Consider the following 19,723-nt stretch of genomic DNA (forward strand, 5'->3'; position numbering starts at 1 on the left):
AGGAGAGTCCAGCGGAGAAGACGGCGGAGATGTTTGTGAAGAACATTGTTAAGAACTGGGGTGTGCCGAAGAGTATTGTGAGTGATCGCGATGCTCGCTTCACGGGCAAGTTTTGGCGTGAAGTGTTTCGGTTGCTAGGCTCAGACTTGCTGTTTTCCACAAGCTTCCACCCTCAGACTGATGGCCAGACCGAACGCATCAATGCTTTGTTGGAACAGTACCTGCGTCACTTTGTCAGCGCCAACTAGAAGAACTGGGTAAAGCTGCTCGATGTGACTCAATTCTGTTACAACTTGCAGAAGAGTGAGTCTTCAGGCCACAGCCCCTTCGAAGTAGCCACCGGGCAGTAGCCGTTGATGCCTCACACAGTTGCAGCCCAAGAGAAGGGAAGACCCAGCTTCGCCTACCAGTTTGTCAAAGACTGGCAGGAACAGACGGAGATTGCTAAGGAGTTCTTGCACAAGGCCGCCAAGAAGATGAAGAAGTGGGCTGACAAGAATCGGAGACCTACCGAGTTTCGAGTGGGAGACCAAGTTCTTGTCAAGCTTTACTCAGACCGTTCGGGCATCTTCCGTGGGCGACACCGAGCATTGATCAGAAAGTATGAAGGGCCATTCACTGTGGACAAAGAATTGGGAAGCTGGCATACAAATTAGATTTGTCGCCAGACTTCAAGGTGCATTTAGTGTTTCATGTCTGCAACCTCAAGCCCTTCTATGTCGATACTGAAGACCCGGAGAGAAGCCAGCCCCGGAGAGAACCGATTTTGCAGCGCGCTCCCTCTACCCGGCGTGCCAGTGACCGTCAGTTGGACCAAATACTTCGACACAAAGTGAACTATCTTGGTGAACCGAAGCGATACTTGGTCAAGTGGGTAGATGATGATCAGCCAACGTGGGAGTATGCCTTCCGCTTCAAGCGAAGTCATCCAGAAGAAGTCCAGACCTACCATGAAGCTGTTAGCGCCGAGGCCGACACTTGATTTGAAGGGGGGAGCCTGTTCCCCTGCGTCTAGAGTATATACAGTCTTTTGCTTTTGCTGTATTTGCTTTGCTTATGTTGAGTCTTGGTGTAAGCTAGTTTGTTCACATATGTCGGAGTACCCTCCCAAAACGGCTCCCTAAGTGTGATATTGGGATTCCTTGTTTTAGATGGTCGACATCGGGAATTCTGTAAGCGGCTTCGGCCATCCTTGTAAGTAAAGTGTAATAGCTTACTTGCTTTCCCTCGTGATGTACTCTTCTCTCTGAAGTGAAATATATTGCGAGTTTTCTTTCCACACTCTTTGTGCAAATTTGTGTCCTTTGTTTTCGAGAAAGCGTTCAAGTGATCTGCGGCCACTTGAATGAGGTGAAGGCTTGTGGCTTACTGGCGAGAGTTTGCCGCGCCGCACGGTCCGGAGTTGTCGGCCCGTGACAGAGAGAGAGCTTCGATAAAGAAAATTTGTGACAATACCTTGAACATTATATGCATGAATATGTATGAACTATGAAAAAATTTAGTGTTTTTAAACAATATCATGAGTTAGTTGCTTTAAGAAAAAAACTTATTGTTAATTGTTAGGTGTGTGTATATATATATGTGCGCGTGTGTACTTTCTTATTTTTATTTCCTTTTGTAGTTGCTATGGGGTAATCCTTCTTCTGTTCATCTTGGTTTTCATTGCTCAGTCACTTGCAGCCAATCTTGGATTATTAACATGTAAGTGCTTTGTTGCTTCTTAGTCACTAAACAATAAGATATTGATATCTCAGTGACCAGAAGGTGTTCATGTAATGTGACTGCTTGGAATGTGCCTGAATACATCTAGCAAAGCATTTTAGACCTGTGTCACCTGGGTGCGTTTTCTTTGAGCTCGCACCCGCACCGACGCAATGCGGGTGCGGGTTCGGGTGCGGGTGCGCTCCAGGTGTGCACCCAATCAGCACCCGATGAAGAACCCGCACCCAAACCGCACCCGGGGGAGAAAGGGACGATTTGGGGGAAAGGGAGAGGGAGAGCAAAGGAGGAAGAGAGGTGAGGATGGGAGGAAAGGGGGAAACGGATGGGAGAGGGAGGAAGGGAGGTGACGACGGGAGGAAAGGGGGAAACTGATGGGAGAGGGAGGAAGGGAGGTGACGACGGGAGGAAAGGGGGAAACTGATGGGAGAGGGAGGAAGGGAGGTGAGGACGAGAGGAAAGGGGGAAACGGATGGGAGAGGGAGGAAGAGAGGTGAGGACGGGAGGAAGACCTAGCGCCGCCGTGCTGCACCGCCGCCACCGCCACTGCTCCTTCCTCTTCTTCTCTGTGTCGATGCTCACTTGTGGAATGTGAGATTGAGAGGGCAAGGAAGAGGGAGATAGAGATTAGAGAGGAAGACGAGGAAGAGGAAGACGAGGAAGGGGAACCGGTCTGGCGAGTGATATAGTTCGGGCCTGGATTTGGATTTTGATCTAATTTAACTTACCCAAGACCAAAACTGTTATAAAATAACCCTCCTTACTGAACGCTTCGCCCCCTTCCTCCGACCCGAAACCTAACCTCCTTATTAAGAAAGAAAGGAATGGGAAAAATTGTAATTTTGATTTTGATATTTAATAATTTTATGGTTTAGAGATAATTTTGTCATATATATTATTATTATATATTAATAATTATAATAATAAATAGTCTTCCCGCACCGCCGCACCTAAATTTTTTAAGATGTGCCGCGCCGGCACCGGCACCCGCACCCCGCACTCCGGTGACTTAGTTTTAGACTATAATACCCCAAATACTTGCTTTTGAATACTCGATGAGGCTGAGGCTGCTGTTGTGAGAATTGACATAGGAAAAGTTTGAACAAAAACAAGGGGATATAACAATGCAAAACCTGTGCCTCTATCATTGTCTCTATCTTTATCGCACATGCATGTATTTATTGTTATTTGAATAATTAAAGAAAAACTGCATTTATGTAACATAAGCCGTTTTGTGAGTGTAATTTCATGGGCAAATAATTGAATTTGGACAAAGTTTATCTTGAATGTAGGTTCTTTCAATGACCATTTTGCCCTTTGGTTTTTATAAATTACAAAAAATGCCTTTTTATTGTTTTTTGAATTAACATGCAATTATACCGTAAAAAATATAATTGATATTTGGTTCTAGAACATATTCTTAACAAACAGCCTCTTTGTTAACAAATTTTGGCACTTTGATCCTCTACTTTAGGCGAAATACTTAATGTTGTCTTGAAAAATACAGTTTGCATATAGAAGGGCATTTTTGTCATGTTACTTATTTCCTTCATGTTTTTTGACATGTATATTAGTTAGTATATCTGCAACAACTACTATGTGCAGATAGTTAAGCCTCATCGACATCTTACATCAAATACTTAAGATAATGTATCTCATTCATCAATAGTGATATGTTTTGTCTATCTTAACACATGGAAAATCGGTCCATTCTTTCTCAGGTGACAACTTATCTCAAATAAGTTATAAAAGAAAACTTATCTCAAACAAATTCCACCATTACCTAGAAATTAGTTCATGGTATAAGTAGGGTAAGAATTAATTTGTCTGCTTATTTATTTAAATTTATTTTCAAGTAGACTAAAAACTAACTTTGTTCGAACCAATTCCACTTCGAGCATGACATGGTTCCATAGTTGAAGTCCTCAATTTCAGACCTAACTTTATGCGCAAAAAAGGTACACTAAATAGTTCATAGTTTAAGCCCTCAATTTCAGAGGTGGAACTGAAACAAGACACGTTAGTAGTGTCCATCCTCGCTTAGCCGATTTATCTCTGCATGGACGTCGCCGTGCATTTGACGCAGCTACATGATTTCATTTTTCAAGTCAATCTTTTGCTGTTTTATGCTTTTTAACAGCCGTGTCATGCATTGAAAATATGGAGTTAGAAAGAAGTTTTCGTAAATTTGTTTTAGAAATTGAATAAATGGAAACAAAATCAAGAATTCCAAAACCTCAATGTGTTTGTTGTGCTTGAGTTTATGTGTAGGAAATAAATTTCTCAGTGCCATAACAATAAAAAAAAAAGAAAAAAGAAAAATAGTTGGATTAAGCATTGCTTGAGAATCCAACTAAAGTTTTTCACCCCTTGAGATGAAAAAAAAAATTAGAAAAAACTTTCTGAAAAAAAGAAAAATTTTCAAAAATTTGAATTTTATTTAGGGGCCCAAAGTGTTGAAAGACAATAATGTAATTTTACACCCTCTTTTAAGTGCAAGAAAAAGATAAAATTGGTATTACCGTTTTCAATATTTGTGAAAGATACTGTTTTACCTTATCGTTGTCCCTCTCCCTTTGTCTACAATATCATACATTTTTTTTGGGGTTTCCTGGTAAGCTTATGTAATTAAGGGTCAGTTTGATGGGTTGGAAATTTTCTGTACTACAGAAACCATTTTTTAAATTTTCAAAATTTTTCCTCCTTAACTAACGCAGAATTTTTTTTGGAATGTTGAAGCTGGAAACGAAAATATATTTATGAAAAAAAATTTCCAGCCAAAGAGGTGAAAAACATTTTGCAGATTTTTTTTTTTAACCGTTAGGAGGAATAAGGGATGTAGAAGAAGAAGGGAAAGAAGGAGGAGGAGGAAGGGAGGCGGAAGAAGAAGGGCAGGAGGGAGGAGGAAGAAGGGAGGCGGAAGAAAAAGGGAATGATGGAAAAGGAAGGCGGAGGAAGAAGGGAGGTGCTCAAGAGCAACAGCAGGAGCAGGGATGACTCGCATATTTTTACAAAATTAGTTCGGCCTCTGATTAAGCTGAAATTTGGTCTTGAGCTTGCTAAGATGTTAGGGATTGGACGCCCAGAAGATCAGCTTCAAATGAGCTTCACACAGGAATCGTGCTCAGCCTGATCAAACACTGTCTCGCAGTGAAAAATGCTTGTCGCAGGGGTTCAGGCAGTAGACAGGAGTTATCCTTACTCACAGATTTTTTAAAAATCACAGACAGCTCCGATTTGCCTGAACATTTGACATTAAGTCGACAACAAACTGAGGAGTGGACACTCCAAATTTCACATCAAACGGAGCTACACAAGAAAATCGCGTTGAGATCCAAAATCACTAATGCGCGGGGGTAGTTCCTGAAGCAGAGTGGCATAGTTCAGCTTTTGCGCCGCCGCAATGGCCGGAATTTCTTCCGAAGCTGATTCCGACACTTTCATATTGCTCTCAAACTTGGTTAGAATCTTCTTCTGCTCTGGGCAATCCTTCTACGATCAATCCTCCTTCGATTCACCTCTTTGTCAATTGATCATCGATATTCAATATCATGAATGATGATCAGACCCTCGATCAAGCCTAGGAGTCATCCCTGCTTCCCTTCTTCCTCAGCCTCTCTTTTTCCTCCCTGTTTTCTTTTTCCTCTAAACATGAAAAAATATATTTTTTTATCAAACTAAAAAAAGTAAGTTTCTCATCAAAAATTTTCTCATTCTATTTTTTTTTAAAATATATTTTTAAAAATATATTTTCAATTCCATATTTCCAACCTAAAGTCAAAACCATAACCATCGTATGACTTCTAGTCCACCATACTGCTGCTTCATGTTATTCTTGGGACTAGGCCTGGGCGTCGGGCCGGGCCGGCCCGGCCCTGCCCGGTTGGGCCCGGGCCCGATAACCCGACCCGATAACCAAACCGGGCCGGGCCCGGGCGGGAAGGGCGGCCCGGCCCGACTCCCACCCTCGGGCGGCCTCCGCCCTCCGCTCGCTCCCCTGACCCCTCCCTCTCTCTTCCCGTCTTCGTCTCCCTCTCCCTCTCCCTTTTCCCTCTCTGCCTGGCCCGCTCGCTCCCCTCCCTATCTGCTCCCTCTCGGCCTCCGTCCTCCGCAGCTCCGCTCGCTCCCCTCCCTCTCCGCCTCCGTCCCCCGCAGCCCCGCTCCGCTCCCACACGGCCTCCGTCCCCCGCAGCTCGCTCCTCTCCCTCTCCGCCTCCGTCCCCCCGCAGCCCCGCTCCGTCTCCCTCTCCGCTCGGCTCCCCTTCCCGTCTCTCGTCTCCCTCTCCGTGGCGGGCTGGGCCGGGCCTGACTTTTGGTGGCCAGGCCCGGTACCCGGCCCGGCAATATTATGGGGCCGGGCCCGGGCTTGGGCTTCAGGCCCGGGCCGGGTCTTAGCGGGCCGGGCCGGCCCGGCCTGACGCGATGCCCACCCTAATGGGACCCGCGCGTGGAGGGCCGTAGATGGATTCTCCTTGAATCCCTCTCGATTGAATTTCGGTTGATCGTGGCGAAACATGTAACAAGCGTCGCATCGAAGCGGGCGAATAGCCGCTATACATTTTTGTCGGAGCGTAACGCATGACCGTCTGCCGAAGGCCGTTCCCTGCTCTAATATCCATCACCGTCGGAAAGAGTAGCGTCCGGCGAGTGGCAGCCATGTCAGCAAACCCTAGATCCTTCAGGGGCGGCAGAAGAAGCAGCGAGGGCGGAAGAAGGGGCGGTGGTAGCGGTGGTCGAGGGGGACGCGGCAGCGGCGAGCAGAGATGGTGGGATCCTGTTTGGAGAGCGGAGAGACTGAAACAAATGAACGGGGAGGTATTTCTTCTTATTTCTCTAGCTTTATCTTTGTCTCTTCCGTTCCGAAGACTGGGTTTCCGGATGTTGGAGGAATAAATGTGTGTGGCCTTTCTTGCTTCTGTGCTTGCTTTTACTGAATGAAGGGAAGAAAACGGAAGGCTGGTTTATGTGTTCGCATTTGTTGCTGTGTAACTAGTATGAGGAGCCGCCGAAGAACTGGCCTTAGGGTTGATGCCCCAGGATGATCAGTTAACAGTGAACAGCATAGTGATTTTCTTCATACTTTTCGAGACGTTCTTCTGTTTTTTGAGTTCACGATGAGGAAAAGGAATATTTTCTGGTCGTTGGATTCTAATCGGAATCTTAAGGAACTCTATATTTGGGCATGCTGTGTATTATTTTCTTTGTAAGATAGTATGAATCACTATGAGTGCTTCCGCCTTAGGAGAAATTTAAGATTAAAGCGTGCTGTTGACATAGTTTTTTTAACAGCGACTAAGTCTTTTGAACTCTTAGAGCATGAATAGATAGTGTTTATTTCGAATGGAAGGCGATATGTTATGCTTTTATAATTTTTCAGGTCGAAAATCTGAATGAGAACGAGTGGTGGACTAAGATGGAGCAACTGAAACTGGGAGGAGAGAAGGAAATAATCGCAAAACGAAACTATGGGCGTGAAGGACAGCGTACACTTGAACAGATGGCTCAAAAGCTTGGTCTTTACTTGTAAGAAGGACGAGTCGTACTATTTGTTTTATTCATTTTCTTTGTTATTTGCATCATGATTGCCTTGTGCAGGAGGTAATGATGCATTTGAACGTTCATTTCAAAGAGTATGTTCCTCAACGACCCTTTAGCTCGTTACTAATATTTTATAAGTTTACCTGCACAGTAATAATATCTGTTAATCTGGCACTAATATTTGGAATTGCAAACAGCTGTCAACAAATTTGTTGTTTTCAATCCATGTGAAGTTGTTGCAATTTGGTTAAATGATGTTTCTTTTCTGGCTCTCCTAGTTACAAAATCTTGATTCCTTTACCTTTTTTTTTTTGGCTATAGTGGTTTATCCTTGTGATTTGTGTCTAGAGCATAACTGGGCTTCTTGTGCCGTAAGTGACATGGTCCTCCTCCTCCTTTTTTCTCCTCTTTTGCTCTTTATTCTTTCTCTCTATTTCTCTATCTACTTTCTTTCTCCGTGGGGCTAGTTGGCAAACCCTCCCCAAGAATCCCAACATGAAGAAGAAGCATCCAGATTTTAGGGTACTATGGAGGGTGAAGAGAGAGAGAAGGAACATCCACATGTCACAAACCATTAGTATTTGTTCCTAATTGCCTGCATAAGGCAGGTGTATATACACGCTTGCCACCAAGGGGGGTCAAAGGACCATGTGATTGTGTTCAAATATGGACCTAGTCAAGTGCAAGTTTGACACTTTGAGATCATATTTTGGCACAATCTTCTATTAAAATTTTCATGTCAAATTTGGCTCAATGTGATTGATAAAGTCCGTAGCTGAACATGGAAATGCCAATGCCAGGCTTGATTGTATCTAAGATAATGCTCTACTGCGGTTGGTTTGGAGTGTGTAACATACATGCTTCTTCCTCCATCTAATTCCAAATGACCTAAAATTTGAAAGCCAACTCCTTGACATATAAAACATATCAATAATGGGTTTTTGGCACTAAAAATATAGATAAATGCATGTTTTTAAAGATAGAAAACATAATGTATTTCATGCATCATCACAATGTGTTAGCTGCACCCTCCATAAACCCTGCCCAACAGAGACTCAGAGGAAAACAAAAGACCAGACACACAAATTAAGGTAAGTTTCACCAGCCCAACGAGGGATGATTTCATTAATCAAAAGATCGATGCCCAACAATTCGTAATTTCAGCATATATATGTGAAGCATAGGATATGGGTTGACCCACAAGTGGACCCGATGGGAAGGTCTTATTACAATTGCACCTTAGAGTGGTTTACTAAAAGGTGCTCTAAAGTTTCGCTATTTCCTACAACTAACACAATGTTTCAAACAAAAAAAAAACAACTGTGGTGGATGAAATAACAAAGGTTTCAGACCTACATGGCCACCAATCAATTTGAGATCCTAGAATTTAGTGGGAATTACTAATAAAGGAAGCAATTAGGTGGACAATTCCAACAAAGTTGTGGATGCCATGTAAGAGGAGGATGAAGTTGATGATCTCAAAATGATAGCACATTCAATGCTCAATGCTCTTAAGGTTGCAGTAAAGGCTATGTCTGTCACACCCCGACCTTTTGACACTCAAACATTTTTTTTTTTTTTAAACATAAAACATCGAGGTGCGACTACTCAACAATTCAAAAATGAAGGAGCCATGCCATTCAAAACAATGGGGCGAACTTTCATTTATGTAATCATTTCCATTCATACAAAATCACATCTATGTATGACAAAAATGCTCCAAACTGTATAATTGATGCCTAACAAAAACAAGACATCAATAAAACCAAAATAAGATGCGCCGACACTACAAAAGACACATCCCAAAACCTCCCCAGTAGGACGTGAGTGAACCCATCTGCTCAACCTGCTGCCCCTGGTCCACCAAACCTGAAAAAGAAAACAACTGAAGGCTTAGCCTTCGTAGTATGGCAACAAGCCAGGACAATACCAAACCCTTTTAGGTAGGGCTCAAATAAAAGAACAAACACTAAGATCATCTATCATCATGTCGTATCAGGGCACGACACGTAAAAGCCACTCAATGGCCACAGTAACTAACTTTCAAATCACATGCAAGACATGCTTAAACATTTCACTTGCATTTGTAAGCACAACGATCACATGCATCTCAATCACGTACAATCAATCATATACAATACATTTTCATTAACTTCAGTGTATTAACAGTTCCTGTGGGTGCAACACAGGCACGTGCACACCGCGGGCGGCCTACAGCAGAGAGACAACCCCCGTGGTGGCCCAGAACAATATGGATTCATTTCATTCGCTACAGCGGTAGAGCACTCGTCCATGACTGTGTGAAGTCCAAGGAGAGATACTCAGCCTTCCCTAGGATACCCAGGTTGGAAAGGCGGGAGCCCAACGTTCCAAGCACAACACACAACAGAACTCTGGGGCCTTGCACCGCCTGCGCTCCGAACAGGCGAGACCAATGGCAAAAGCGGGACGTCTCCCAAACACATAGCTACATCCCACTGGCCTCTCATCTCTTATTCATTCATTCTTATCATTAGATTAACACATTCACAAACTGACTGACTAGCTCATGAGGTTGGTGCACTTCACGAGTGCACCTACACCTCCAATTGCCTCCACACGAGGTCTACACATAACAATAACAGTCATAGCTAGCCATCATACAATACGGATATGACTACCCTCCAATTCCATTATTTGCATCATTGCCCGCAGCAATGTGTATGCAACAGAATAAAACATTCACATCATTCATCATATCAATCACATCTTCAAAAAACTTAGCCAAACCACAGAGAGTAGTCTCGATCTGTGATTGGCTCGTAGCTGTCCTATGCAATTACCATTCTAGGATGCTTTCTAATGCACAATTGGGGTCGAGGAGACACTCGACTCGATACCCCGCCTCATCTGTCCTAAACAGTTATCAATTCTAGCATGCACATGCAAATGCGTAACATTTTCAAAACAAACTTCTCATAGTCTTTCCAAAACAATTCATATCATATATCAAAACATCTACATGCATACCCACATTCATTCAATAAACAGTCAATCAATTGCATCACAATCCTAGGATCTCACGACCCTAGGAACACACATTCATACATTTGCCCCAGGCAGAGATTTGCCTGTAATGCTGCCATACCTGTGGCGTGCTCACAAACTCTTCAAAATGCCTTGAGCTTCGAAACTAGTCACTTGTGTACCTGCAAACATACACAAGTGGTAAATGACTAAACTCTACACTAGTTTAGATTCACAATCAAAACAAATATAAAACAAAATCATTGAGGCACGCTATTGCCTCAAGAGGGTATCGAAGGGTAGTGTCGACCCACAAAGCCCTCAAAAGGGTCTCTCCTCAGCCCTAGAGGCTACCTCCAAAGGCTTAAGCTTCGCACCATCGATTTGAATCGATCACTAATCCATTTCTCTCTTGCTTCCTTAGTGAAGGTATCTTCCCAACAGGTACCCCTCTTCCTTCCCACACATGCTACCCACGTCGAAAAAGACGCTCCCAAGCGTTCACAAAGACGGTCCTACACTTCTCCACAACACGACAATCCTAACCGTGCTTCCCTATTACTTCAAAAATTAACCCATCATGTGCAAATGATCATTATAGCCATGAATCAACACTTCTCCAACATAATCCTACTCTTCCCCCAAAAAGCAAAATCGCTAACATGTGTCCCAAATCATCAATTATAGCATGCTTAAACAATAATTATACATGCTCTCATAGATAATATTCAATAATCTAATCTCAAATAGGCCTTGCTCACCCCAATCTAAGTGTCCAAACTGCTGTGACGCCTCCGACAACCACCTCAAGCGTACAATCGGTCCCCAAATGGCAGAAATTGTGCCAAGCCGCCACCACCAACACCACCTAAACGCTGATACGAGGGGAAGAACGCGTTCCCCAAACTGGAATCCTAACAAACAGTGATGAAATCCATGAGAAAGAGTGCTCGGTTGGGGAAAAAGGGGAAAAACAAATAGAAAAAATGGGGAGAGAGCTCACGTAAGGAGTGTGTAGGCAAGGGGAGGCACTGATAGAAAGGGGCGGACAGAAGAGAAAGCGAGGGAAGGAGGGTTCAAACAGAAATGGGGAAGAAGGGCAGTGAGGGGGAGAGGACGTGAGAGAAGAGAGAGAGCCGGTGGGAGAGTGAGGGTGAGTGAGGAGAGGGACCGTGCGGGAGGGAGCTAGCGGAAAGGGAAAAGAGAGTGGCGAGAGAGAGGAAGAGAGAACGTGTGGCAGAGACGGCAAGGGAGCATGAGAGTGGCGGAGAGAAAGGAAAACAAAGCACGAGAGAGAGAAAAAGAGTTTACCCAAGTGTCGCCGCCTCAGTCGCCGTCGTCACCGCCGCTGCCGGCACCACCTCTGTCTTCTTCTTCTTCTCTGCGTGGAGCTCCCTAGCAGCAAGAGAGGCAATGAAAGGGGGAGAGCGAGAGGAGGACGAGGGAGAACAGCCCTCGTCGGGCTCTTACGCGGGTAAGCTGTGGGTCCGGGTCCCGATCCGACCCGACCTGCCCAAAAATATAACGGGCGTTACAATGTCTTTGTCTCCACTTATAGAAGAGCTGATGTGCATGGAAGTCATTGTAAATGGTCAGCCCCATGATTGCTATGGTGTATACTGATGCTAGGCAGAACTTCGTCTCTAAGCAACATGCGTGGTATGGCATCTTTGGTGAATGCTTGTGTGGTGTATGCAAACCATGATGTGGTGGATAATGATCGTGGTGTGCATACTGTGTGTTCATGTGGAAGATGTGGGCGTGTAGCCAATGGAGGCCGAGGTGCAGCTAGATATGGCTGGCGTTACTCATAGAAAGCGGCATGTTCATAGGCCGGGTGCTTAAGATGTTGGTCGACTGGTGGAGGAGGCTGTCGACGAGGTGTTGTAATTGCGGGCGCCGTGTGAATGCCTGGCATCGCTTGGTCGGTCACAAACTGCTAAGATGGGTAAAGTTTCGCCGGTTGTGGCCCTGCAATCTGTGGTTGATGCCGTGGCAAGGAAGAAGCCAACGTGGGAAGGGTCCGCGGCCGGCCAAATGTGCTAGGCTTGGCCGAGGTTGGGCCTTCCACGTTTGGTCTACTGCCCTCCAGTGTTGACTGTGCTGTGGCAGCCGGCGGATCAGTGATGGCTTCAGTGCCAGCTATGCCCGCAAAAGCTCCAAAATGGGTGCTACGGCTTGCTGGACCTATGCGGCGATGTTCAACGTGGGTGCAGTAAGGACCTGCTATCTCTGTAAAGATGCCATCTAAGCACTGTTGCAATTGGGCCAACGTGTTGCACATTTCTTCCACAGAAGCAATCAACGACTAGATCTGTACCTTTACACTCTTTATACGCAAAGTCTGCCAGGTCATAGGGTAGTTAGCATGCAAAATAACTCTAGTACCACTTGATGCATGTCTTCCTCGCTAGCTGAGGATCTCTTGCATGCATCTAGCCTTTCACTGGTCTTAAGATGTACAACGTGCCTATCCACATACAATCCCGACCAATGGATACCTGATTACAACTTATCACCCTCAATGCTATGCTCGCCACAAGGAAGATTCTCACGGTGCTGCCCGTGCTCTCTATCTATCCCACGCCTCGGCACCCAGATCTAGCCATCAAGGATCAGATCTAGGCTGAACCCCATGCTGACCTTAGATCGGGCATGCTGATTACTATCGAGTATGCCTTCGCATCCCCGATGGCAAGCAGTCGCTCTCGAATGCAGGCTTGCCATCTATCTCAGCCTCAGCCTTGGATAGCCAGCCGCATTTGTCGGCCAGCGTGCTCGTCAGGCCACTCCTCAGCCAACCGCCCTACTGCATGTAATCAGCAGCCCTCGACAATCTCAGTTATTTGCTATCATGACGCGCTAGCTAGGTGCAGACCGCCTTCCTTTTGCCTGCCTTAGTCTCAAGCCTAGGGCTGTTTACAAGCCAAGTTTGAGCTGAGCTGAGTCTGCTCAAACTCGGCTCTAGTATTTTAGACCAATGTTTTCCGTATCGTACGATACAGACGCGTATAGGTCGAAGAAACCTATACGATACGTGTTTGATAAGCGATACGCATCCGTATCGTACGAGTATCGTCCGTATTATGCGATACGGGGGCCGTATCGCATGATACGTGCGATACACCCCCGTATCGTACGATACGGGTTAAAACACATTTTTTTTTATTTTTGAAAGTTTAAACACTCCTCCCTCTCTCTCTTCTTATATTTAAAGACTCCAAGAGAAGTAGGAGGGAGAGATTTTGCTCATTTTCATAAAAAATAACCGAGGATTCATTGATTTGAGAGATATTATCGTTGAATCATGAAAGATGATAACTATATGTTTTAAACTGTGATGTAATCTAAGTCCTAAAACTCCAAGTCTTAAGGCTCTAAGTCCTAAGATTCTATAAAATTTTCAAGTTTAAAATTGTGATAGATGCTTATTATGTTATTTTGTATATCTAATTTCTTATTTTTGAATGTGTTGTTGATAATTTGATATACATGAATGTTTCTTATGGATGATGATCTTTTTTATATTTGAATACTTTTTTCTTGATTTCTATTTTTTTGTTCATTTTTTCAGATTTTTAATGTTTTTTCTCTATTTTTTCAGATTTTTAAATATTTTTTAAAATTAAAAAATTAATTTTACGATACGCTACGCTACGTTTGCGATACGGCGTATAGGTCGGCCCGACCGATACATGATACGCTACGCCTTTTATAACATTGTTTTAGACAAAACTCAAACTCGGCTCGAGCAGCTTGATTAAACTCAAGTTGACGAGTTTGAGCTGCGCCAAGCATTTTATTAAAATATTTTATTTGTAAAAGAAAAGGCAGTATGGGAACTTTATCACTAAACCTCACGTTTGCTAGCCAAGGTACAAACTGAGGTGAACAATCTACTTTTTCTGTAAACATTATTAGACATATTATATGTATTTTCTTTGTCGAGCTTAACCGAGTTTAACGGAGCCGAGCCCACTTAACTTGAACTCGACTCATTTACATGATCGAGTTGATTTCTTAACTCGAACTTGATTCGTTTATTAAATGAGTTGGGCTTGAGTTGAGTTTGTCGAGCGAGTTCGAGATGACATCAAGTTAGCTCGACTCATTCAACAGCCCTACTCAAGCCTGGCCACCTGTCCAGCTTGGTGCCAGCCGCGGGACTGCGTCCCTTGCGCCAGCCAAACCTTGACCGCAGCCTCCCTCGGCCTAGCCGAGTGCAGCCTATCCTGGCTGTAGCCTAGTTGCCAGCCAGCCCTCACACCGAACTTGACCCCGGCCTTGTTCGGCGGAGCCTCCTGCGACCAGTAGTCGTATAGCCCCGTTGAGTGGCAAAAGCACCCAAAAAGGACTAGTTTGAGGCATCAACCTGGGGACCCATCTGTCACTCAGGGCTCACGGCTGCCAAGCCCAGCTCTTTCCCAGCCTGGCTATGGCAACCACTCGGCCTAGGCGACTGGGATCTTCCCCTTCCTTGTTCTCTATCTCCCTCTCTCTCGTTGGCTTGTTCACACACTACACGTCTAACCTGCATACTGACAAATTTACAGGAAATGATGTTCATATATATCCAAGTTTAATTGCTACCTTGTGCCTTTTTGGGTGCTTTGGGATGCTGAAAAACAATGCTGTAGGATGATGCCAAATCAGTTACTTGGGACATTTTTGTGTGGGGTTATTACAAGTGATACCTTATTTACATAGATAATATTGCAATATGTTTGCATGTTAGTTTGCCCTACTAATTTTTTAGAAAGTTTTACTTGTAAGAGATTTGTTTCGGAATGATCATCTCAATCTGAAAAGAAATGTATTTTCTTGCCTTGCTGTTATGGGAAGGAAGCCATGCATATAATAAGGGAAGAACATTTGTCGTAAGCAAGTTGCCTTTGCCAAACTATCGAGTAGACTTGGACGACCGGCATGGATCTACAAGGAAAGAGGTAAAGCATAATGGTTGCAGATGTATTAGAACTAGAAATTTTTCATGTTAATATTCCTTGTTCTTTGCAGATTAACATGTCTACAGAGACTGCAAGAAGAGTTGATTGTCTTTTGGGTAGCTCTTCAAAAGCACCTCAGAATGATGAGTCTCAGAATGTTTCTACTCAAAGAAGCATGCAGTCTTCCACTTTTGCTGCAACGAAATCCAGTAGCACAGCTGCAAGGGACATTGCAAGGGAGACGGCTAATAATGATCTACGAGAAAAGCTACAACTCCTGAAGGTTTGCATCTCTTTCTCTTACACAGAATGAAATGCACATTGTGAGCATGTGCTTTACTTACGACCTATGGAACCTGTCTCATTTTCTCTTTGGGACCTGTCTCGAAATGTCACATTGGGTTTTAGGTATGGTATTCTAGTTTGTCTTCACCTGCACATTTGCTTTCATGCCTCAAGATTAGTTATTTTTGTCTTTTCGTTTGTTCATGCTGCGTTTTTCTGACTTATAGAAACAATGCATTGTGGACTATGAGAGTTTATTTGACATTTCTCCATTTTGATTTTTACACTCAGGCAGCCCCTGCTTATAGAGCTATGCAGTCTTTTCGGGAGAAGTTGCCTGCTTACAATGTGAGGACTGAATTTCTAAAAGTAGTCGCAGCAAACCAGGTCAGTAACTTCTCTTTTTGTGGGCTCTGTCATGCCCTGAGAGAAATGAAGGGGCATGCCTAAGGTGTGAGTTGCGTGACCTGTTGTTTGTTCATCTCTCACTATCGGGCCTATATATAGTCTTACATGAACAACGTAATAGTGATATTAAAAGACAAGGAATATGAACATTTCATACCATCTAAAAATAACTTATTCGGTTAAGTATTTGTAGGTGCAGAAGTTTAATTTCTTCTCTTGACATATTTGCATCAGCATCTGAAACCTTGATTCTCTGAAAGCTTACCTTGGAAAAACTAGAAGATATTTAGTGATTTGACAATGTTTGGGCAAATAAATGCTGTTTTAGCAATTAGAGTCCAAATAGTTACTAGAAAAGTATAGGGTACAACTTGTCAAAATCCAAAGTCGCCAGTCAGAGGCAGATCCTTCATGACTCCAAAAGACTAGTCAGGAGAAGTTAGTCTGAGTTGGTTCAAGTTGATTGACAAAAATAAATGATACATATATTTGCGTCAAATACTGACTGTATGTGTGTGGTTCATCACACTACCATCGATTAATATAAACAATGAATATATGTGTTTATTTTCGTAAAATCTGGTTCTTGATGTGTATATGTATAAATAAATAAATAAATAAATAAATAAATAAATATATATATATATATATATATATATATATATATATATATATATATATATATATATATATATATATCAATTTTTGATGCTTCAACCTGCACCATATGCCATAGATTCATGTAGGACCTTTTGATTACTTGCAACAAATTTTCTAGTTGAAAGGATCGCATCAGTATGCTCATCTTCTCCAGAAGGGCCTGCTCATCAATAAGGTTGTCCTGGTTTCTACTATCGGTTCAAATGTTAACTTGTACGGTGCCAAAATATATTGTACAAATCTATGTTAGAAAGAAATGTCTTTCATTACAAAATATATTCCTTTGTGTAGATTTGTTTGAAATTGATTTTCTGAAAGGATTTTGTAGTTCATCTAATAACCAAAAAATTTCATTTCATCTGCTGCTCAATTGAGGAACTTTCACTAAATATCAAATTTTTGAAGGAGGTCATAGAATGCTCCCTTTCTCTAATGTAAATGTCAAAAGCCTGCTCTCTTTGCTTTTCTTTTTTGGCTATATCTTTTTCAAAGTTATATGTAAAGTTGCTGTCATTGACTTTCTATTTCCAAAATAGCAATGAATTATCCATGGGCTGTCATACAAGTAAAGGGAGTATCTTTTTCTTCCTGTCCTTACCGCTCTTATTTGCTTTTCTGCAGGTCCTAGTAGTTTCTGGTGAGACTGGCTGTGGCAAAACTACACAGTTGCCACAGTTTATCCTAGAAGCAGAAATTGACTCTTTCCGTGGGATGAGCTGTAATATAATATGTACACAGCCACGCCGTATATCTGCTATATCTGTTGCTGCACGTATTTCAACTGAAAGAGGTGAAGACCTCGGTGAAACTGTGGGCTACCAGATCCGCTTGGAAGCAAAGCGTTCTGCTCAAACACAGCTTCTATTTTGTACAACTGGCGTCCTTCTTCGTCGCCTAGTAATAAGCTCTCTCTCTCTCTCTCTATTTCCACTGAATAGTTCGAATGCATAGGCTCATACTAAAGTAAATATATGTTCTGGTTATCTCCTATAAGTTGGGCCGCTTCTTGAGGGTTTTTTTTTCTTTCCTTTTGATGAAAATGAAATATAAAAACCGCCAGCAAACACAAAGGTTGGATGTGTTCCTTCTGTAAGATATGAATTATGTTGAATAGAGAAAGCAAGCACAAAGAATGCAGATGTAACGTGGAAAAACCTCGACACGAGGAAAAAAAAACCACGATTAGAGAGGATTCCAGTGCTCACCAGCTGCTGGTCACTCTTTCTCTTAATTCTCATTGTTGCGAGAGAGAGAGAGAGAGAGAGAGAGAGAGAGAGAGAGAGAGAGACGAGGAGAGGGAGAGAGAGAGAGAGAGAGAGAGAGAGAGAGAGAGAAAACTGCACGATCTAATTCATTAAGCTGCCCACTTCTCATGTTAAATGAGAATTAGGGTAAAAAGAAGAAATTACAAAAACAGTCCAAGACTGGAACAACTATTAATGAAAGCTGTTAATACAACTTTTAAATATTCAAAAGACCACCTATTATAAATGTTATTAAACACTCCCCCTCAAGCTGGAGCGTAGATGTTAATCGTGCTCAGTTTGTTACAACATCTAGAGAACTCTGCAATAGGCAACGCTTTAGTAAAGATATCAGCCGTTTGATCATCTGAGGCTACATGTATAGTGGGGATGATTCCCCTTTGAACCATATCACGAATATGATGACAATCTACTTCAATGTGCTTTGTCCTCTCATGAAATACGGGATTATTGGCAATGTAGGTGGCAACTCTGTTATCACAAAACATTTTCATAGGCAAAGACGTTGGAATACTGAGACTCTCAAGTAGGGATCTAGACCAAGTCATTTCGGCAGCAGTTTGAGCCATCACACGATATTCTGACTCTGCACTAGACCTAGAAACAACACTTTGTTTCTTACTCCTCCAGGAAATGAGATTTCCTCCCACAAACATACAAAACCCTGTGGTAGACTTATTGTCATCAATTGAGCCTGCATAATCTGCATCACTATAAGCTTCAACATCCAGAGATGTACCTTTTTTGAAGAAAAGGCCTTTGCCAGGGGAGGACTTCAAATATTTGACAATCAACATAGCTGCATCCCAATGTGATTGTTTTGGTTTTTCCAGGAATTGGTTTGATTTTTCCACGACAAAGCTAATATCTGGTCGAGTCACTGTCACATAAAGAAGCTTACCAATCAACGACCTGTAGGCTTGTGAAGCTACCTCTTTCGAGTCATCCTCATATAGATGCGTGGATTCATAGGAAGAGTTGCTGGTTTAGCTCCTAGCATCCCTGTGTCTTGTAAAGGATCAAGAACATACTTCCTTTGCGACAACACAACTCCTTCCTTGTTACGAGCAACTTTGATGCCAAGAAAATACCGTAGCTGACCAAGATCTTTGGTAACAAAGTGTTTTTGCAAAAACTGCTTTGTTAGAGCTACCTCCTGCCCACATTCATCTGCCAAAACAAAATCATCAACATACACCACTAGCACAACTGTACCTCTAGATCATTTCTTGATGAACAATGAATGGTTCAGATGAGACCTCGTAAAGCCACATTCTAACACCACTTCAGAGAATTTGTGAAACCAAGCACGAGGACTTTGTTTCAATCCATAGATAGCTTTCTTCAACCCACACACCTTACCACACTCCCCCTGACGTTCAAAGCCAGGGGGTTGCTGCATGTAAACAGTCTCATCAAGATCCCCATATAAGAAAACATTTTTGACATCCAACTGATACAAAAGCCAATCATAATGCACTGCGACTGACACAAGAAGACGTATGGTCCCCATCCTAGCTACAAGCGAGAAAGTCTCAAAGAAATCAACACCATATGTTTGTGTATACCTTTTGGCTAGAAGATGAGCTTTGTAGCGTTACACTGAGCCATTGGATAAATACTTTATGGTGAAAACCCATTTGGAGCCAACGACATCACAACCAGATGGAGGATCAACCAAGTCCCATGTCCCTCGTTGCAGTAGAGTCTCCATCTCATCCTGCATAGCTTGCCGCCACTTCGGGTCAAGTAATGCCTGTTGGTGACTAGAGGGAACAAAGTGCACTGACAAGGCTGACACGAACTGTTGCAGGCTACCCCCAATATTATCAGTAGAAACAAACTGAGATATAGGATGAAGAGTACACTGTTGTTTGCTTTTGCGAAGAGCTATGG

At 43.0% G+C, this 19,723-nt stretch overlaps 1 protein-coding gene across 2 annotated transcripts in view; it reads left to right on the top strand.

Moving 5' to 3' along the window:
* Positions 1-5,906: 5,906 nt before the first annotated feature.
* LOC116263140 (DExH-box ATP-dependent RNA helicase DExH1) overlaps positions 5,907-19,723 on the top strand; it is a 100,160-nt gene continuing 86,343 nt past the window's right edge. Inside the window, exons 1-6 of one of the 2 annotated variants that reach the window (XM_031642752.2) lie at positions 5,907-6,534; positions 7,097-7,242; positions 15,110-15,209; positions 15,280-15,492; positions 15,786-15,881; positions 17,184-17,459. In XM_031642752.2, coding sequence (XP_031498612.1) covers positions 6,298-6,534; positions 7,097-7,242; positions 15,110-15,209; positions 15,280-15,492; positions 15,786-15,881; positions 17,184-17,459 — 1,068 coding nt within the window. In that variant the 5' untranslated portion in view covers positions 5,907-6,297. Of the gene's footprint in view, positions 6,535-7,096; positions 7,243-15,105; positions 15,210-15,279; positions 15,493-15,785; positions 15,882-17,183; positions 17,460-19,723 lie in introns of those variants that run through there. The other variant, XM_031642761.2, reaches the window with a different exon arrangement.

This window comes from Nymphaea colorata, chromosome 1 (genome assembly GCF_008831285.2).
Source record: "Nymphaea colorata isolate Beijing-Zhang1983 chromosome 1, ASM883128v2, whole genome shotgun sequence".
Lineage (NCBI taxonomy): Eukaryota > Viridiplantae > Streptophyta > Magnoliopsida > Nymphaeales > Nymphaeaceae > Nymphaea > Nymphaea colorata.